Genomic DNA, 19,529 nt, shown 5'->3' with positions numbered 1-19,529 from the left:
ATTTGTACTTTGGTGCACACAGTTTCAGGGAGTGAACAGGGTCAGGTGCAAGTTTTCACCCAAGCCGTCTGTTTTAATGATGTCCTTGTGCTAAAATTTAGAGAAAAAAATCTGTTAACCAAGAAATTAAATTGGTGTGGCCCAATGTTACAAATACAAGTGTAACAACAAGTTGGTTCATAGATATCAATAGAACCCCCATGTCTACAAGTAAGAGCTCAGCTACATGTATATGGAATAAAACAGTTGCAATAAACAGGTAACCTTGTGGTTGTGTTTGTTACACAAAGATATAGACAAAAATTTTGATTTATACATTTATGTGTATTGATTCAAAATATTTCCATAACATGTATCTTAGTACACTGCTGTAGATGTCACGTTTTCATGTTTATTAGAATTGGAATCATCTCTTTAGATACATAGGTGTGGCGCTTGAATTCAAAGCTTTTCAACCTAATAGTATACAATGGTCTAAATCACACAGTAAAGAAACCTGTAAACATTTCATAATCATTTTTATAATGACATACTATAAGCTGTGAGGATACAAATGATCATGTTCTGTCCTGCTTTATCTGCATGTTGATCCATGAAATAATTTTTTCCTTTTGCGATACTGATAGGTTTTTGGACCCCTGGCCACCCAGAGTTATACTTCCTGAGTTGTGTGTTGTAACTTGGTTCCCATTCTGTCTCTCCTAATTGATCTATAGATTATCTAATTCACCAGGACTGACTTGGTGTGTACAGTTAGAATCTAGAACAAGAAGAATGGTATAAAGCTACTTAGTCGCATGATGACTGCTAATAGTGAGGCATGTATAACTACCTCCGAAAGCCAAAGATGAAAACATCATTCTGGGTTGAATTTGACCTTTGAATAAATATTCCATACTATCAATAGAAACTTGGATTTGATTTAGAGGTCTGAGGTAAATGGATGGGTGTGACAAGTAGCATGTCAAGGTGCAGTCTTGCATCATTTGATGTCTTTCAGTTCACTGTTCTTTGTGCTCTGGGAGCTAGCCTTGAGCAAGTACCGTAATGTGTTGAATATTTGATGCACGTTCTATATTTAGTTGATCAGAGTCTGACTCTGATGTTGGCCAGCACATTGGTGAGTTAATCAAAGTGTATTTTTTTCATTATATTATGATATTGCCAGTTGTTAATGTATGTATGTATGTATACATGGGAGCCATGGCATCTCAATTAAAGTGCATTGTGATGCGGTAAATTAGCATATAATTTTTTTCAGATATTTTGTTCCTGTTTGGAAAAAAGACATCATAAATTTTCATCCATTAGTCATTAAATGTCAATCAGTCTATATATGTTATACATGTATGTGTACAATGTCATGTACTATATATTTTATATATATATATAATAAATGTTTAATCATAAAAAATGTTGGAAATCAGATTTATTTCAGACAAAAATTAGGGCTGAAAATACATTTCAAACAGATGAAGTAGGACTGTCACACCATTTTGCTCTCCATGATGTACTGCTTAGCTGCAGTAGAGGTCAATCCCAGACGTAATTAGCATGAGGCAGGCATTGCGTCCTTGGCAGTTTGACCCTGGCGGCACCTGATCGGCTGTGTTATTGAGAGTGCTTCAGTTACTTGACACCGCAATCCCTCACTGCCAAGGTTACCCACAGAGGACATGAGTGACGTGAAGCCCAGACTGTAATCAAGGGGGTAGGCGGGTTAAGAAGATCACTCCGAGCATTGGAAATTGCTTATTCACTGCCAGGCACAGGCAAAGGTGAAAAAAGGATATGGGATGATTAGCACTTTGGCAGCTATTCAATAGTTCTAGGAAAATGGATTAGTAAGTAGTCAACCTAAAGGTCATTAAGCTCCGCCCACCGAGTCTCTGTGCTATTGCAAAACGTCTGGTGCCATCTGATACTTAAATTGTGAGGTTAGTCGAGTTTAATGGCTTGCCTTCAGTGGTGCAGCCACATCAGATATGATCCCAAACTGAGCTACCCCCTAGGAGGGGCAAAAGCACATCCGAAATGACAGGGTTGCACAGACTGAACCCCCTCCTGGCACTGCCTAAATATCAGGCTCGATTTTTTTTCAGTACGAGCCCTTGTCCTCGCTGTACATGGTGTATGCAAATAAGGACTCGCACACGCACAAGTTGCCCCTACATAACCTTGAACTTTCAAGGCCAGTGCTCTGCGCATTGCTGCCCCAGTCAAGTGCAGTTATCAATAGCCTACTAGACTTAGATAAGCGGGGCGGCAGCAGTGGCGGGCACGAATAGGCGGCTGTGTTGTCAAGACGGTAGGCGTGTTGTCGAAGCAAGGTATGTCACCATATCGTTCCCAGCCACGTTTTTGTCTGGATCCGACTCAGATCCTTCCACGTATGTGAACAGGTGAGTTAATCGTGCTGTATTTACAATGTAGGGCTGTGGTTAGACGTAGTGTCAGAATGTAAAAACTGGTGGGTTTGGCTCCGACATCAAGCGGCTGACTGTGTTGTAGCTAGACAGGTGTTGGCTTGTCCTCGCGCCAGGATACGGCGTGAACCGAATTCGCGTGTGGTAAACAGCGGCATTTCGATACCAACAGGATCACGTATGTGTACTCTATTTTACCTTTCAACATAATGTTATATACAGTAGGTGTTTTTTGTAACATTGTGTGATTCGTTCGTGCACATATTTATTGGCTGCAGATAAAATGCAGTCATAAAGTGCCAAGGTCAAGGTGAAAGAATAAATATGGCCTTTGGTCTCACAGAAGAGGAGTGTCTGTCAGAGGGTGTGTATGGAGAAGATTCAGCCACCAGGTATTCATACATTGTAACTACAAAGAGGCACCTGTAGAATGTCAAAGTTCAAAGTCGGAAATCCTTCTAGTGTGATGTAATTCCAGGATGTAGCTTCCCCATTCGAAAGGAGTGTCACCCTCGCGCAAACATCCTTTTGGTCAACTGTAAATATTGCAGAATTTTGTATGGAAAGTTTGTTGCCCTATTTCAGTATTTGGCCACCAGACTTTCAGAAATTAAAGGTACCAAAGTCCTAGTTCAGGTCAGCTGCTGTTGCGCAAATTGAATAAAAGTAATATTGTTGACTAGATATTTTATGTACAGTCAAACCTGTCTATAGTGGTCACTCAAGGGACTGATTAAATTTGGCCACTATGGCCAGGTGACCACTATATAGAGGATATGGTCGACTCGAGCAATGAGTGACACAAGACATAAGTTTATACTAAGGTACTGAGTATTTTTTCACATATACACTGCACAGGTGCTTATAACATCTACAGTTCAAATTTTGTCTCCTTATTTTTGTTATACAGTATATCATACTTTTAATTTAAGAAATATTGCAATGACCATGCCCTACACAAACACATAAACTGCAAATGGTCTTCAATTTAGTTGACATGGATGTCCTGAGTTTACCAGTTCCCACGGCAAAATTAGTCAGCTGCCCCGCACTCTTCGCTATTATCAAGGAGGCTATTATCTAGCGGACTTGTGCTCCAGGTTCTGAAGACTTCTGAAGAGACCGCCATTTTTCTTGGAAGTTTGATGCCTCTGTCGCCGACAACGAACGAAATTTAGCCATGTAAAACAACTTATTTTGCAACTGAACGCCACCCATTTAGTTAACAACATTTTGAAACAAAGGATTGTTCCTTTGTTTCCACTTATTGTTCGTTTTCGGCCGATTTTCAAACAAAACATCGTGGCGAGTTCCCTTTGTTTTCAGCTTGGGTTCGGCTTCTACCAATAGTTTATCCCTAGTATGTGGTATTCATTGGAAAAGTGGATCCTTTCATGCTTATTTCTTTCATAAATTTAGTACAACTTGTATCTTACGTCATAATATATCTGTATCGATACATTTCTAAGGTTTTAATGATGAAATTACTCTCGGGATGCGGTATTACAAAATAGATTTACCGTATTTAACCTACATATCAGTGGTATCGTCTGAACTCTTGTGACCTTTGCTGCGACGCCATCTTGGAAAAATGCGTAAATCTCGAAAATTCTTTATTTACCCGCAGAAAACGGAAATTCCGCCCGGAAAATTATATTTTCAAGAACTTAACACATCAGATACATGAATGAGTCTTCTGTTAAAAAGCTGCGGCCGTAATTTCGCCCAGTCCGACAGCTCAGAAGTGACGATGTGCCGCGGAACCGAGACGAGTGTTTACAGCCACGTAAAAAATCAGAAGACACCATTTCTGGAAATACTTCGCGTCAAACTACGAAATTCTTTAAAGTTTTCTTTATTCAAACACATTAAGGTTCTAGTTGAGCCCACGTTTTGGTGGCGCAGCGCGGAAATAAAAAGATTGTGAACCAGGCGTGGGCTGGCACGGCTTGGAGTTACGGCCGCTGATGTAAACAAAGGTACGCCAGCCACGCTGTGACCGCGGCCTGACCACGCGCAGTGACCGCTATCGGCAGTGTTGCCGTTGCGGCCGGACCGAAAATTGGCTGACCGCGACCACATTGGACAGGTGACCGCTATAGACCAATTCTTAATGCTTATGTCAATGGGAAAAATCCAAGGGACCGACTAAAAGTGACCACTATGGCCAGGTGACCGCTATGTCCAGGTGACCGCTAACACAGGTTTGACTGTATTTTATTCAATTTTTCTTAATAAGTCTATTGGGCAAATGATTATAACATGTAAAAAGTCTATAATAGTATTTATTTTTAAGTGTTATCTTTTTGTCAAGTAAAATATGTTTTAAAGGTGGAATACATTAATTTTGTATTTGTAAGTTCTAAAGCCTGCCAAACAAAAATCTTGAGATCTGTCTCAGTTAGTAGGGATCTCAGGCTAAAATTGCACCGCTTAGATGGCAAGGTGTGTTGCTATTAGTTACTAAAAACAGTAATCATCTAAGATTTCCTCTGCACTGATAACATTTCATTATCCACATAGAGGGGTCAAGATATAAGCTATCAGGGCTCAAAGTATTGTAAAATTTAATGCAGTTAAGTTTGAAGTGTTTTGATTTCATAGTAAAGGAGAAAATGGAGTATTTGCAGTGGCTTTGAGTTCGCGGTCGCACAGAATAGTCGCTCCCAACACATCGTATATACTGTACATGTACAATTTATAGCACGTAAATGTAGTACATAGACAATGGGTAAGGCAGGCAGAGGATAGAATAAGAATTTTCACGGTGGTTTTGAGTTCATGGTGCAGAGGTCACCATGAAAACCGCAAACATAAAACCACTACAAACTTAAATGCATTTACAGTGCTTTTGAATTATTTCTGCAGTATATCATCAAGCCTGCATTCTTTTAGGTGCCAAATCACACTCATTTAGAGTTTTTGTGTGCACTGTCAAGGGCAGGGTTATATATTTATAGGTACATATTACAGTGTATACATATACATGATCAATGGGCCATGTTATATACATGTTTGATTCAGGGTAAATGTATGATAATTCCTTTCTGTTATTCAATTACATAATCATGACTTATTAGGAGCAAATGTTGTCAGTTAATGATCATGCAAATCAAATGCAAATTATTATTTGCATAATCTAGAAAATGTAAAAATTAACTGATAATGTGTAATTTGGAAAAAAATTGATGTAACCTGTAGCAATTGTATGTTGGCAGTTCTGAAATGATCTCAACTTGCAGATGTGGCTGTGACAGTAGAGCAAATATTGTATGCTAAATATTGCATATAGATATTGTCACTAACAAGTCTTTGACATATTCTGATTTGTATTTTTTTTGGTCTGCCTATATCATATGATCATTCTATAGCCATTCATTTTGTGATGAAAACAACAGAAAGAAAACAAACAACATTTTTGTCTGCGTTGATCGGTCAGACACAACACAAGGTCACTTTTCTGGTTACTTATCCCCCCCACACCTCCTCAAGGTTATCTTGTTTTCCGAATTCCTCCTATAGACGGTGTTGTTAGAGCGTGAAGCAGACAAATGACTTTGTCCTTGAGTATGGCTGTTGTTGATGGTGCTCGCCTCCGGTAACCTACAGGCGAATTGCGCCTGGAAAAGCGCCGCTTTCCCCCCCGACACTCACAGTCCATTACCCCCCGGCTATTTTTTTCCATTGAATCCCCAGACAAAACAAACTAGAAAGGCAACATTTGCGAGCAAATACAGCATGTTTAGCCATACTCCTCGCCATGCAAAAAATGGACTCTCCCAAAATAACAATGGACCATTCTAAAATACTTGCAGTAAAAAAATGGATCACCCCAGTCCAAAATTGAGTCTTCCAGTAGCACCTCAACACAATATGGACCAGTCCACAACCATATCCACTTATTGATTAACAAATACACTTCTGCTAACAAATGGACTTTATCATAATCATTCCAGCTCAAAATTGAAAGAAATAATTAAAGAATCCTCCCCTTGCAAGAATGGGATATTCCGTGCCATTTCCATGTAAACCAGTCGAAAAATATCCGCTGAAAATTACACTCTTGCGCATAATCAACCCAGTTCAAAATTGAATTTAAAAAGATCAAACCCAGGGAAGAATGAAGTTTTCCATAGTATACATATGAAGATTTGACAGGAGAAGAAGGAAATGACCAAAAACAACATGTATTTCAGCGATAGTATGGGTGAAATATAAAAATGTGACACCCCTTTGTTTGAATGTACTTTGGGTTGAAAATAACGAAACGAAAAAATTCTTTGTTTAAAAATCGTTTTGAAAGGCTGTATGCCAAACATTTGAATGAGGGCCTGTGTACATACCAGATTTCACATTATTTTGGTTTAATACATAGGAACTGGAGATGTGTATCTTTGTTAAAAAAAAGAGTGAACAAAGCCATGTAATCACATGTCCTAGGAATTCCCATACCATATTTGGCATGAATACTAGCACACCTGCGCCAGGAATGCAAGATAATTAGATTAACCCAATTGACCAATCAGGTGGTCGCAAGGCTCACAGGCATGCAAGGCCAGGTGCAAGGCACTTGGGGTCAATGACCTGTAGGTCATATGTAGTATTGAAAGTGACAGAAGTGGCAAATATTGTCAAGAAAGCCCCAAAAAAATCGTTTTGAATATATGTATGCCAAAAATGGGAATGTAGTCCTTTAAATATTTGTTCAAGCAACATATACAGCAAATTTCAGGTCATTCGGTTGAAATACCAGGGCGCAGGAGGCCAAGATATGCTAAAAATAGCCTAAAAACCTCAATAAAATCACTTTCAAGGTCAATATGAAAACAAGAAAGAAAACGCACATTGGTTTTTGCCTATATTACCTCTGTACCAAATTTCAGGTCATTTGGTCAAAAAATGACAGAGATGAATCGATTTGAAGATTTGACAGGAGGAGAAGAAGAAGAAGAAGAAGAAGAAACATGAGTAAAAACAATATGTTTAGCCATACTAGGTATGGCTAAACATAACAATCTGAATTATCAACATCCTGTAGTATCAATTTTGTAATATATAACATTTACCAATATATCATACTTTATGGAGGGGGGGTTCACTGATTACAGAGTTCAAACCTCAAATTTCTTTACATACCGGTATGGCCACTTTTAGAATGATGTATTGTCGGACATGACCAGCAAATTGGATTTGTCACCCCCAATGTCTTTTTGACTTTAGATTTACATTTTCATCCACAAAAGCCTTCCACAGAAGGTGTATTGTTAATGTTGATGCTTGGGTATGGGTGGGTCTAGGCTATTTCTTGAGGGCTTGGTAACAATACGGCTATTTACACAATTGGGGTTCGTTGTTTGCTATGTGCATGACGTAACATGTTTCCTGTTAAACTATACATTGTCATTTCTCAACTTAGATTTGCTTTTATAAGAGAGGGTGTAGTCAGTGTTCAAAGTGAGTTAAAACTTTGTGTTAGTACAAGATTCAGTTGACTTGAGAATTTGCTTCTCCCTATCTGTTACATGTTGTAAGACGAATCGTTTACATATTATGATGGTGTGATTTTTATCATATTTCCACGTTTATCATGTATGTACATTTGCAGCTCCCTAGGGGAAGATCTGTTAAGACAAGTATATACATGTACATGACTTATTGTATGTCAACAAATCATATCAGCTCCACCCTCATACAGAACATGTATTTTCTCCTGGAAGTGATCAAATTTTTTACAAAGGAAGCATTTAGAAAAAAAAGAAGAAGATTTTTGAGAATGTCTTAGATTTCTGAAAGGAAAAGTTCTAACCAGTGACATTGCCTCCGTGACGGAGGTAATCAACCAACTGAAGAAGATCACACAACGCAACAAGAAGATTGAACAATAATTGGACAGGAATAATCTGGGCACAAGCCTCCCACTGACAATAGGTGGTAGGACAGCATTAAGTAGTCAGCTTCTGACAGGTGCATGTGTAGAGACATCATGTTGTATACTAATGAGGGAAGACAAGCTGTGATATCCTACATGTAGCTGTCACGTCTGATTTCTGCGAGGGTGTGCAGTAGATAGCAAATATGGCACACACTGAGATCTGTTGAAAAGGGTGCGTTTTGTGGCTCCGAATAGAACTCTGTAGTGCAAGGAGAGGTAACGTTTCCTTTTGTCTTTGTTGCTGCAGCTTCAGAGATCAGGCAGTGATCAACAGACAGCAACCTACATGAAGATGGCGTATTCCAAGAAGGACCTGTGCTGCCAATGTGTCCCAACAAAAGCCACCAACACCATGCTCTACTCCCTCCTCATGGACCCGCAGCGAAGACCCAGTTCCACAGGATCGTCGTGTTGCCATAGCAACACGGAAAGTGAGAGTGATCCCCAGCAGGGCGTTTTGGACCTTTCCATGCGGAATTCGCAGAAAAGCAGCAGATCGTCGTCGGAGGACGGTGAGAAATCAGTGACGGTACTACACAGACTCGCTCCCGAGCACTACGCCATGATACACCACGCGGCGTCACAAGTTTTGATCCAGACCATCGATTTCATGAGGAAGTTGCCGGCATTCACGTACCTTCCACCCAATGACCAGATGCTGCTACTGATGCGGAGCTGGCACGAGATTGTTGCCATCGGGGTGGCGCAGGAGAAGGTTCCGATCGACACAGTTTCAGTACCGGCGCCTCCGTGCGAGTGTTGCACAGGTGCAGAAATGCACTGGGGAGGAACACCGCCACCCAACCTAACAATGCCGGGGTGTATCCTGAGCTCGGACTTGGATGATATACAACAGTTTGTTATGAAGTACCAGTCGTTGGACTTAGACTGTAAAGAAGCAGCATATCTGAAAGCAGCTGTCCTCTTCACCCCAGGTGAGAAAATGTTATATTTTGTCTTATCTCTTGTACATAATAACTACAAATAGCATTTCAAACTGTTAGCCCCAGTGTGGGATGTTATCTGTGATTTGCCTGACTTGTGGTTAAAGGGGTCACATTTTGGCTAACCAAAATGGCTGCTTGTCAACCTATACATGCGGGCAGGGCCGCAGTTGACATTGATTCCTGTTTACCACGCCCCAGCGCTATCAGACCCAAACAAAATGGGGTCAAGGACTTTCCCTTTACCTCCTGCTAACATGTGGCGGGCCTGGCTGGGTTCACCAGTTCACCCCAGAATAGAACAGCTAGGGCACCAAGAAACAAACACCATTGCTAAACAATGAGGCTTACTTCCAATGGTGAATATCAAGACATGCAGCTGTTTTATCTTTATCTATAATGTAGGGACAGGGTCACCGGGGTATTTTTTTGCTTGCATGAAGTACAAACATGTACTTGAATATGCTAATCAATTTAAAACCTCTTAGGGCCAAGCTTTGTGAAGCAACTGATTGGTTGTTTCATGAGTTACTGCCAATATGATCACTTCTGCGTGTTCCATGTTTTCGGCGTGTCTGTCTGTGTGTTTCTGCAGTTATTTCCATATTCTATATGTAGGCATGTCTCACAACAGAGTGACAGGAAGTTAGGGGCAAAAGGTCAGATTGGAAACAGAGGAAGTGGAGTACATAGTTCCTAGAATAAGTCATTTATCAACCTTAGGTCAAGGTCATAGGGTCAATGAAAGAGGATACTAATTCACATACATGTGTAGAGGTATTGTTTTTGATCTGTCTGTGTTTTTGAACTTTTTATTTTCGTAGACTGATAGGAAGTGATCAATTGACTCATGTAATGTTGATATAAATTAAATCTTTAGTATGATTCTTGTATATTTTCCATATCAATTGAAATATTATATCTCAGGTTCTGTCTAGCTGGATGTTTAGTCTCACAGTCATGTAGATAGCAACTGTTCATAGTCTCTGTGAGAAAGGCAAATATATTGGCATACACTGATACAGGATCATGTAGAAACATTACTGACTTAAAACTTACATGTCTTGTTTAATGAGGCCTATAGAAAAAAATGTTATGTGTACCTGATCTACCCTGGCAAAAAACTGCTGACCCTAGCCTTTTTTTGGTCGACCGCTGGTTAGGGACATGAAAATTTTGAGTGAAAAAAACTATGTAGAATCGTTTTCCAACATATTCTTAAAAAGATTATATAAACAGACCCATCAAACCTATGCCCTTTTTATGTAAACATCCTGCATAATAGTGTATACATGTATGATGTTGTAAATACCAGTCTGAGAGTGCCCTAAATTAAATTCATTTCAGTTTTACTTTTGATTTTGTAAATTGTATTTGTTTGAAAAAAAAAGGAAATCTCTTAGCCTGGGTACCATCCTATTTCTACCCGAAGGAGCATCAGGGAAGAGCTTTGAACCCCCATCAAAAATTTCATTTTCATTTCAAATTAGTTTCCAGACAACTTGAGTGTAGGAGCCCCGGTAGAAATAGGATGGCACCCAGGATAGAAATCGCTATCTACCGACCTTATTCATTTCAGGACTGTAACCAGAAACACAACTGTTACATTTTTTTCCTAGGCCTGAAGCTAAGTATTTTTGTACTTTGCGAAACCCCCAGGCTGGCCATTTGTCTCAATGCTGGGCTATCCTAGGCCTGTAATACTGATAATCACAATGTCTGGAAACTAATTTGAAATGAAACTTTTGATGGGGGTTCAAAACTCTTCGCTGATGCTACTTGACCTACCATATGATACCTTTGGAGAACCTTAAAGTGGCCACTTACTTTATTTACCATTTTGAATATGGAATTCAGAATACGGTTTCATATATATTACGATTAGTATTATAATCATAGCTTCAAACCTCTTGCCAAGTGCAACTACTTATATAAAGCATCACCCTCCCGAGGACCTGCTCAGTTATTCACTGGGTCGCTGCAATCCATCTCTGGAGCAAAGGCCCATCTGGGGAAAAGCAGATGGCATTTTATTGATTGAAATTAGCTTTCAAGTTCAAGGACATGCCTGCATTATATATCAGGATCTGGGTATTACGGGGGCCCAGCGCACCTGCAGTGTAACTAAAAGGGAGCGATAAACCTTGCTGAGATAGATTTTCCCGTTACGTTCCCATAATGGTGTCTCTGAGTGACGTCCCAGAACTGATTAACACGCAGATCAAATTCTCTCTCATAAACATGTTGGCCATGAACTTGAGATAGCTGCACGCATGTCTGTTACAGATGTATGATTTTCAACAAGGTTTTCTGCTGTCAGTTTGAATTTCAAAGGGTGGGGGCAAATGTAGGCAAGCCGGTGTTCCTTCCAACAATGTCAAGGGGAAAAAGATGTGACATGATGATGAAATTTTCATGAGGCATACACATGACTGCATATCCAGACAGATACATTGTGCATTGGGTCAGCAGAGTTCGAGCTGATACACAGTAGAAGTGACAAGATGCCAAGGGAGTATTATCAGTCTAATCAAAACGCCACTTTGAGTGGGATGGTTAAATTTTCATGAGGTATAATCTTTCATGGATAGCATGTCATCAGCAGAAAAGTCTGGCTGTCACCCAAAAGGTGGATTAAATTTCTTTAAAATGATTTACTGTAATAGTAAAGTACGACTTTATGTGACTATTGAGTGCCAATAATTTCCTGCACTCAGAGATAAAATGAGATCCCGTAAAGTTTCAGATAGTGTAAATTATGTCTAAGTTTCATAAAATATAAAGCATGCACTGTGATGACCAAAATTGTTTGACTTTGAAGTTTGAATTAATTTATTTTTTCTAGTTGACTCCATCCCAGATCAATTTTGATGTATGGGATTTGTATACAATGTCATATATATTCAGGGAATTGTAACCACTCTAAAATGTAATCGTCTAATATAATGTGTGACGCATGTCACTCTGCTTTATTCTGCAGACTTAAAAGCACTTTTGGCTAAATAGAGATAGCAAATGTCAGCCGTAAGTCAGGAATATATTATCATGCACTGAGGGCTCTCAAGGCCAGACCTATCAAGGCTCCATCGCTTTACCACTTCAACATGACCTTGACGAGACATTTCTTTGCACGTAAAAGCCACACATTTGGGATAACCTTGCCAAGATCAATGGTACCCTTTTTATATCCCTTTGAATGTCAGTAGACACAAATGTATGTATCTCCCGTAGCCAAAGTAGTGTACTTGGCCCAGAACTAGGGACAGGGCCATACTATCGTAAAAAGTTGAAGCTTTATGAGTGTATATCAGTAAGAAGCTAATACATGTATTCTGCAAGCCTTTGGCCCCTGACCTTTGAACAGACTTGAATTGTAAGTTTAATGGAGGCAAATTGTTTCAACTCAATTTCACCTGATTGTGGTAAAGTTCATAGGTTTACAGACATTTAGCTCAAAGATGAACATCCCAAAATGTCACATAAAATCATATTTGAACATAAAAAATGGTTACAATTCTTAATACACAGCGAAACCCTGAGGGGGGCTAGTGGGTTACTTTTTTCTGTTTGACATCAAACCTAGCTTTCTGTTAAGATTTTCTAAGACCTTGAAGAGATGCAGCAAACTGGAACCACACACCTTAAATATTTGACTCTTGGACTCTGCAGGACTAGGAACCTGACAGCATTTAAGTTTGTCAAAAACATTCAAAGCAATGATATCACAATGACCCTTGAGTACAAGGAAACGTTCACAAAGTATTTGACTCCTATCACTCATAATATTCAGAAGATTCTAATTTTCATATGTGAATAATATAGTACATGTAGATCATAAGGGAATATGATTTTCCCCGCAAGAAGGTTTGCGAGGTTTTCAGAAATCCTTTTTCTCAGACAAGTGTAAAGGTAAATACATAGGAACACAAAAAAAGTCATGTACATTAGGCTTGGAGATGAGAGAAGACATGTTACATTCTGATCACATACTGTCTGCTTCTCTTCTGGTTAACTCAGCGTGACTGGTTAGGCAAAAAGCTTTGGAGAAGATTTTTGCTCTGATATCACAGTAGATTCAAAGTTGGAATAAACGGTAGGTATGAGACCATCATCCCTCCGGCAGATACAGAGGACTTACAATTAGGCACGGTTCCTTATCTTCATCCCCACGGGTGTTTAGGAGTGACGTGTTCCTCCGGGATGTGGTTAAGTTTAATATATCAGCCATTTGATGTGCAAAAATTAATACTGTAGTACCTAGAATAGAATAAAGAAACCTTGCAACCGAAATTAACATTTTGTTCACACAGAAAGAAATAAACAAACAAACAACTGTAGTTTGAAACAAAGCTAGTAGAGATCCCAAACTTGAATACTTCTCCCTACAACAAAGCCTATGTACAAACAAGATAATTATCAAAATCCGTCGGTACAGTGTAATTTGTTTGAGTGTCTTGTTTACATAGGTACCAAACATGTAACAAAAACAAAATATGTTTCCCACATAACATGTTCAGACAATGAATGCAATTAGAAATTGCTTAGAGGTAAATATTCTAATTTGCTGGCATTCTAGCGAGTAGTCTGGTCACGTCTGCATTCTAATGCCTTATGTAAGTCACCTCAAGTACCCTGAAGTGAACTTGGATGTTCTATTTTGGATGGATGACTGGCTTGCCAGTTGGCCATCTTCCAGACACGAGGCAACAACTTCAGGGATGCTGAAGTTACCCTGATGCTGAGAGATGGATGAGAGAATATAGATTGGGATTTGGGGATCCCCAATCAATTGCACACTTTGGAACCAAAAGACATGTTTATCATAATCATAACAGCATATGGATCCACAGATGTGGTACATGTACGATGAAAAGTTAACTCCTACAGTACAACTCACATTTAAGCTCCTCTCCTCCCAAACTGCTGCAGGTACAGCATTTAACATGTACAACACGGAGTATTCTGTATCACCCGAGGTACCAGCCCGTGGAGCAATCTGACCCACGGGAGGGCTGGGACCGAGGGTGATGTGAAATACCCCGTGTTGTATTTTATTCATGTCATACCCAGCCGAGAAAACACACAATTCAATGCGAAATGCACCTGAAGCTGAGAGTTTTGTGTCCTCAAACAAAAAAATCGTAACAACATCGATTCCAACCTCCGAATCCGGTATTCAAATTCGAACTGGCGCATGCGAAATACATTCGAAATATATCATGGAAGCCTGTGTGATACAAATAGAACCCCTTGTGATACGGAAAATGTCACACGATGCGGAACACCCGTATCGAACATTTTTGCGGCCCAGGTATGACTTAAATGCATCATTGTACATGTACCTTGTTTCAGCACATTGTTTGCATATCAGATCAAGGTACAAATATACCTTCAAAGTTGTACGTGACATCTTCCCTACTCATTTTAATGATAGCAACTTGATGAACACGAATCAACATACTGGCCTCTCCTGGGAACATACACTAGACATTCATTTATGCACATATACTAGCTAACTTGTATTTTTCATGCCTTTCATGATGTTCAATGTCAGTAAGTTCATATCTTATATATGTATATATACTTCACATGAATGCAAACTTACAACTTCACTGTGTGATGAAATTCTGAATTCATTTGGATAAAGATAAGCAGTGTTTCAGAAAAGACAGGGAAATAGGACCGCCATCTGTCTTGTTAAGTTTTTACTTCACTTTTATTCTAAGTTTGAACATTTTTTTGACACGTCACTTAATTCTTCTTATTTCATACATTTGTGTTATCAGCCCTGTGACTGCATGATACCACAATCTTTGCTTTGCAGTTCCAGTGTAACACCATCGTCACCGTCACCGGGCATCGTGGCTCCCACGAAACAAGCCCAATCCTGCTCATCACGATAACCCACGATCAGAGCATCGCTATTTATAGGCAATCCCAGGCATACTTGTGGGAACAGCCTCTTTTTCGTGTGTACGGAGTAGATGTGCTTGTTAACGCACATTTCTGGGTTTTACTGGGATATCTGGGTTTTACGGGGATATATCAGACATTTGCGGGGATATATCTGACTTTTGCGGGGATATTTCTGACTTTCGCAGCTGAATTGAAGCACGCTATGATCATGCTACCATGATGAAGATGCTTCCAGAGACGATAAATGGGTGATCATTTCACAAACAACTACGTTAAGCACTTTGATGATGATGGTGATGAATGGAACAAATGAATGAAACAGCAGTGGAAGCTACGTTCCTGCAATGTTTTTGCCTCGTATTTCTAACTGATGGACAGTTCTGTACAAGTTTTGAGATAATTTTTCAGGTGATCTGGACACTGACAGATGATCGATATTGTGTTGATCTTCTAGACAAAACATCTTCCGATATCATTTGTGGAAACCTGGTATAATCTAGCTTGTCTTTGTTTTATTTGCATAGCGCACAATCTCAGCTTTCTAAAAGTGTATAGTTTTACTTAATCTACATGTAGCTTTACTGAAAGCAAATACAAGTCCAAAAATAGTAGTCAACGTGGCTAAGTTTCACATTTTACCTGCAATTCCTGAAAGCGAGTGTAATTTTATCCAGCAGCAGAAGGGCTAAAAATGCCAAGCAATATTGTTATCTCCATGAAAAATGGAGATATAGTTTTGTGTGTGTCTGTGTGTGTTTGTGTTTCCGGACTACTGTAGTCAGCATAACTCAAGAACCTCTTGATGGATTACAATGATATTGGATGTGGGCGGGTGTTGGGAAGCCGAGATTCAAGGTCGATTTTGGGCCGCCTGGTATGTGATCTTGGTACTGCAGCAGAACTTCTGTTTTTGTATTTTTTGACCTGGACATGCCATGGTCTTGATTTTTGGTGGCAGATAGCTTGTGATGTAATGAAAAATTGGTATAGGTGTTGGCCCCATAGCAGCTTGCTCTGGAACTGCAGGGGCGTTATTGTGAAAATCTTCTAAGGAGAATAATTGAACAAAGGAACAAGTTGACGGATTTCCATGATATTTACTATGCAGGTAGCTTAGACAGAGATGTACATAATGGAGTGCAAATTATGCTAATTGAGACTTAATTTGCATACCTAATGAGAAAAATCTATATTTGCAGTGTTTTCCATGATTATAAAACCCAAATATATGTAACATGTAGTTTATGGCAAGTGGAACATCAACAGATATCAATTATGCAAATAAATCCCTTATTTACATAATTAATGCAAAAGCGCCATAATTCATTGAAGGGGTAATTGATAGGACTATCAATATTATGACATGTGTACGTTAGTTACAGGCGTTCATGACCAAGCATATATCATGTAAATGTTTAAGTCATTTGCATAAATAGAATAGTTCATGGAGATATGAGGTCTCTGAACTCTTGTTTCTACCTAATTGCTCACACCCACCCCCTCAAGTTGTTTTAACCTAGACGCTAAGACAGCCCTCATGTCAAATATAAAAAGTTTTCTCCCTGAAGAGTGCCTAACGTTACATGTGTATTTTTGTAATGTCAAAGGCTTAGTCGTGCAAATGGAGGTTACAGGGGACAGATGTGCACTTCTGGTATGCAGATAGAGACCTTGAGGGTGGCTGTTTAAGTTGTTATGTCTGCTTGATACCCACATGTCCTTACATGACTCCATAGCTGTTATCACCTCCACTGAAAATAGCACCATTAAATATCTTTAAGAAAGCAATAAATTTAGAATATTTTGTAGTTTACATGATAAATAATATCTGTCAGTTTGATATTTTCATTAATTTATTTATTCAAAGGATGGAAGCCAGTGTTATAAACTGGCGCGGTGTGCGGGGGCGCATCTCGTGTACTGCGCAACTCCCTGGCAGACAGTCGCAACGTCAGCTGAAAGTCAATAAGCTTAACGAGCCTCCATTTTTGTGACCTTGACACCCAGTCAAGGTTACCATCAGTCAGCAATAAGATTTCTCCAGGCGTGTGCAGACAGACCAGACAGAGGCATGTGTTACATACTAATGATGCCAGTCTTCACAAGGAATATAGATCAACCTTGCAATCTTCGTTCAAGGGCATGGGGCTATGCCAGTGGGTTATGGGGCTACCGAATTAAACAACTATCGTCACTCTGTAATGTTAATATTATTCAAGGTTAGTGATAACTGTTATGTGTAGCATTGTGTCATACCTGCTGTTGAAAATTCAAATACTGAATTGCGGCTATTACAATTTTTTGTTTGAGGACATTAACTTTTCTCAACTTCTGGAGCATTTCGCATTGAATTGCCTGTTTTCTCGGGTGGGTATGACATAAATAAAATACGTTGTATTCCGCATCATCCTCTGTCCCGGCCCTCCCGCGGGTCGCATCGCCCATCGGCCGATACAGCCCGCGGTTGGAATACACCATGTTGTATTCTATATCTGCCAAGTAATGTATAAAAATACTAATGGAACATTAGGAATGGGTGAACACTGAAGTTGATGGCGTGCACGACCCCACAATGGCTCTCATGACGGCCATGATTTTCCGCATTCAAGATCAATGCTGACCAGTATCAGTGCAATTGAGAGTCATCAATATTCCTGAATTTAGCATAAAACGTTGTGGGCCTTCCTGAATCCCACCTAAAGCATAATCAGTCCCCCCCCCCATGCAGACTCTCTTTTATATGTGACTTAACGGTTCATTAGCCCAAAAGTGTTGAATTCATGATTCCTGATGATAGTGATATATGCAGCATCACCAATTGATGTATATAAAATAGAATAGCTATGATGCGAGATGATCCAGGTAAGTATCTTCAAGGGCATGTGGCTATGGAGGTGGGTTATGGGAGTACCTAATCAAACATTACCATCATCATCATATAATATCATTCAACTAATAGTGATCTTTAGATAAGATCTATTACTATTTGTAGCACCACCAAGTGATGAACATTTATAAAAAGAATTGATGGTACCAATTTTCGGTAAGGAATATAAATTAACCTTGGGGCTATGGCAGAGGGTTATGGGGCTACCTAATCAAACCATTTATACTGTCACACTGTATGACTTACTCATTTTATGTGGCATCACCAACTAATGCATACGGCAATAGCATAATTAATGGTGAAAGTTTCCGGAAAGGAATATATAATGGCTGATAATTTTCATTTAATGATTTGGGGCTATGAGGGTGGGATATGGGGCTACCTAAGGCAACACCAATTTAATTTGTTGTTTCTCAGATTTTTTCAGAAAAAAATATGGAGCAACATGGTGAAAAAATTGGCAAAAACAAAAAAAATAATATGATTATTCAAGTTTCAGATTGAAAAAAGCAAAAAAACACTCTACGTCAGACATCCAACTCATCCCAGTACTCCCATTGTGCAGTAGATGCACCTGTTTGTTGAAAATTATTAAAAGTACAGTTTTTATAAATGTACTTCTCAATCATGAAAAAAACATAAACGTTGAATATAAATTGAATAAAGGCATTTAGGGCATTTTGCTATACTGGAAAATTGTTGAATGGCTTTAAGCCACTTTATAGTATATTACATTGAATAACAATTTCCTGACTGGGATATGTGGTGAATTTTTCAATTTTCTATTTGGTAAAAATTATAGAAGAGGCGAATTCGAGAACCAACAAATTAAATTGGTATGGCCTAACCAAGAAATATGATATTATATAAAATAAAGTGCTTTATGTGATGTACTACCACTACAAGTTACTTGTGTGTCTGTGAAGTGTCTGTTTGGATTTTTCGTCATGTAATAACTACTAAGGTGTGCACCAAACCTCATGGAAATATTCAGTCTTTCGTCGCTCATTCAAATCTTCACTACTCCTATTTTTCATAGCACAAGGAATGAGCAGAAAGGGGAGTATTTTGCAGCGCCCATAACATTAATAATGATAACATTATCTTCTTCTAGTGCTATTGTTCAAAACTATTTCGTCAAATTTTTAGTCTATCGTGATATCTGAAGCAGGACAATGTTTTGTAAGGGCCCTTGTGTTCCACTTTTATTGACTACCTTTCTTGGTCAATGACGAGTAATGGCTCCTAATGGCATCTTTGTCATACAATCAGGCTAAGTAGTGTGTTCATTACTGGTATGCATCATCTATATATATATACAGTTTATGTGGGATCGACCAGTCTCTGAAATAGATATCTTCATAAAATTGGTTCGCATCTGTTATTAACACTCATGATATTTGCTACAGAGAGGGAAATTGAGA

At 39.1% G+C, this 19,529-nt stretch overlaps 1 protein-coding gene across 5 annotated transcripts in view; it reads left to right on the top strand.

The window, feature by feature from the left end:
• The window catches only part of LOC136427669 (nuclear receptor subfamily 0 group B member 1-like), a 38,515-nt gene that overhangs the window by 14,266 nt on the left and 4,720 nt on the right, over positions 1 to 19,529 (top strand). Inside the window, exons 1-2 of one of the 5 annotated variants that reach the window (XM_066416718.1) lie at positions 1,942 to 2,330; positions 8,606 to 9,293. In XM_066416718.1, the coding sequence (XP_066272815.1) occupies positions 8,645 to 9,293 (649 nt within the window). In that variant the 5' untranslated portion in view covers positions 1,942 to 2,330; positions 8,606 to 8,644. Of the gene's footprint in view, positions 1 to 1,941; positions 2,403 to 2,474; positions 2,605 to 7,812; positions 7,881 to 8,605; positions 9,294 to 19,529 lie in introns of those variants that run through there. The other 4 variants (XM_066416717.1, XM_066416720.1, XM_066416719.1 and 1 more) reach the window with 4 other exon arrangements.

The sequence above is a fragment of the Branchiostoma lanceolatum genome, chromosome 2 (assembly GCF_035083965.1).
Source record: "Branchiostoma lanceolatum isolate klBraLanc5 chromosome 2, klBraLanc5.hap2, whole genome shotgun sequence".
NCBI lineage: Eukaryota > Metazoa > Chordata > Leptocardii > Amphioxiformes > Branchiostomatidae > Branchiostoma > Branchiostoma lanceolatum.
Note: the sequence above shows the minus strand (reverse complement) of the source record. Positions and strands in the feature narration are given on the sequence as shown.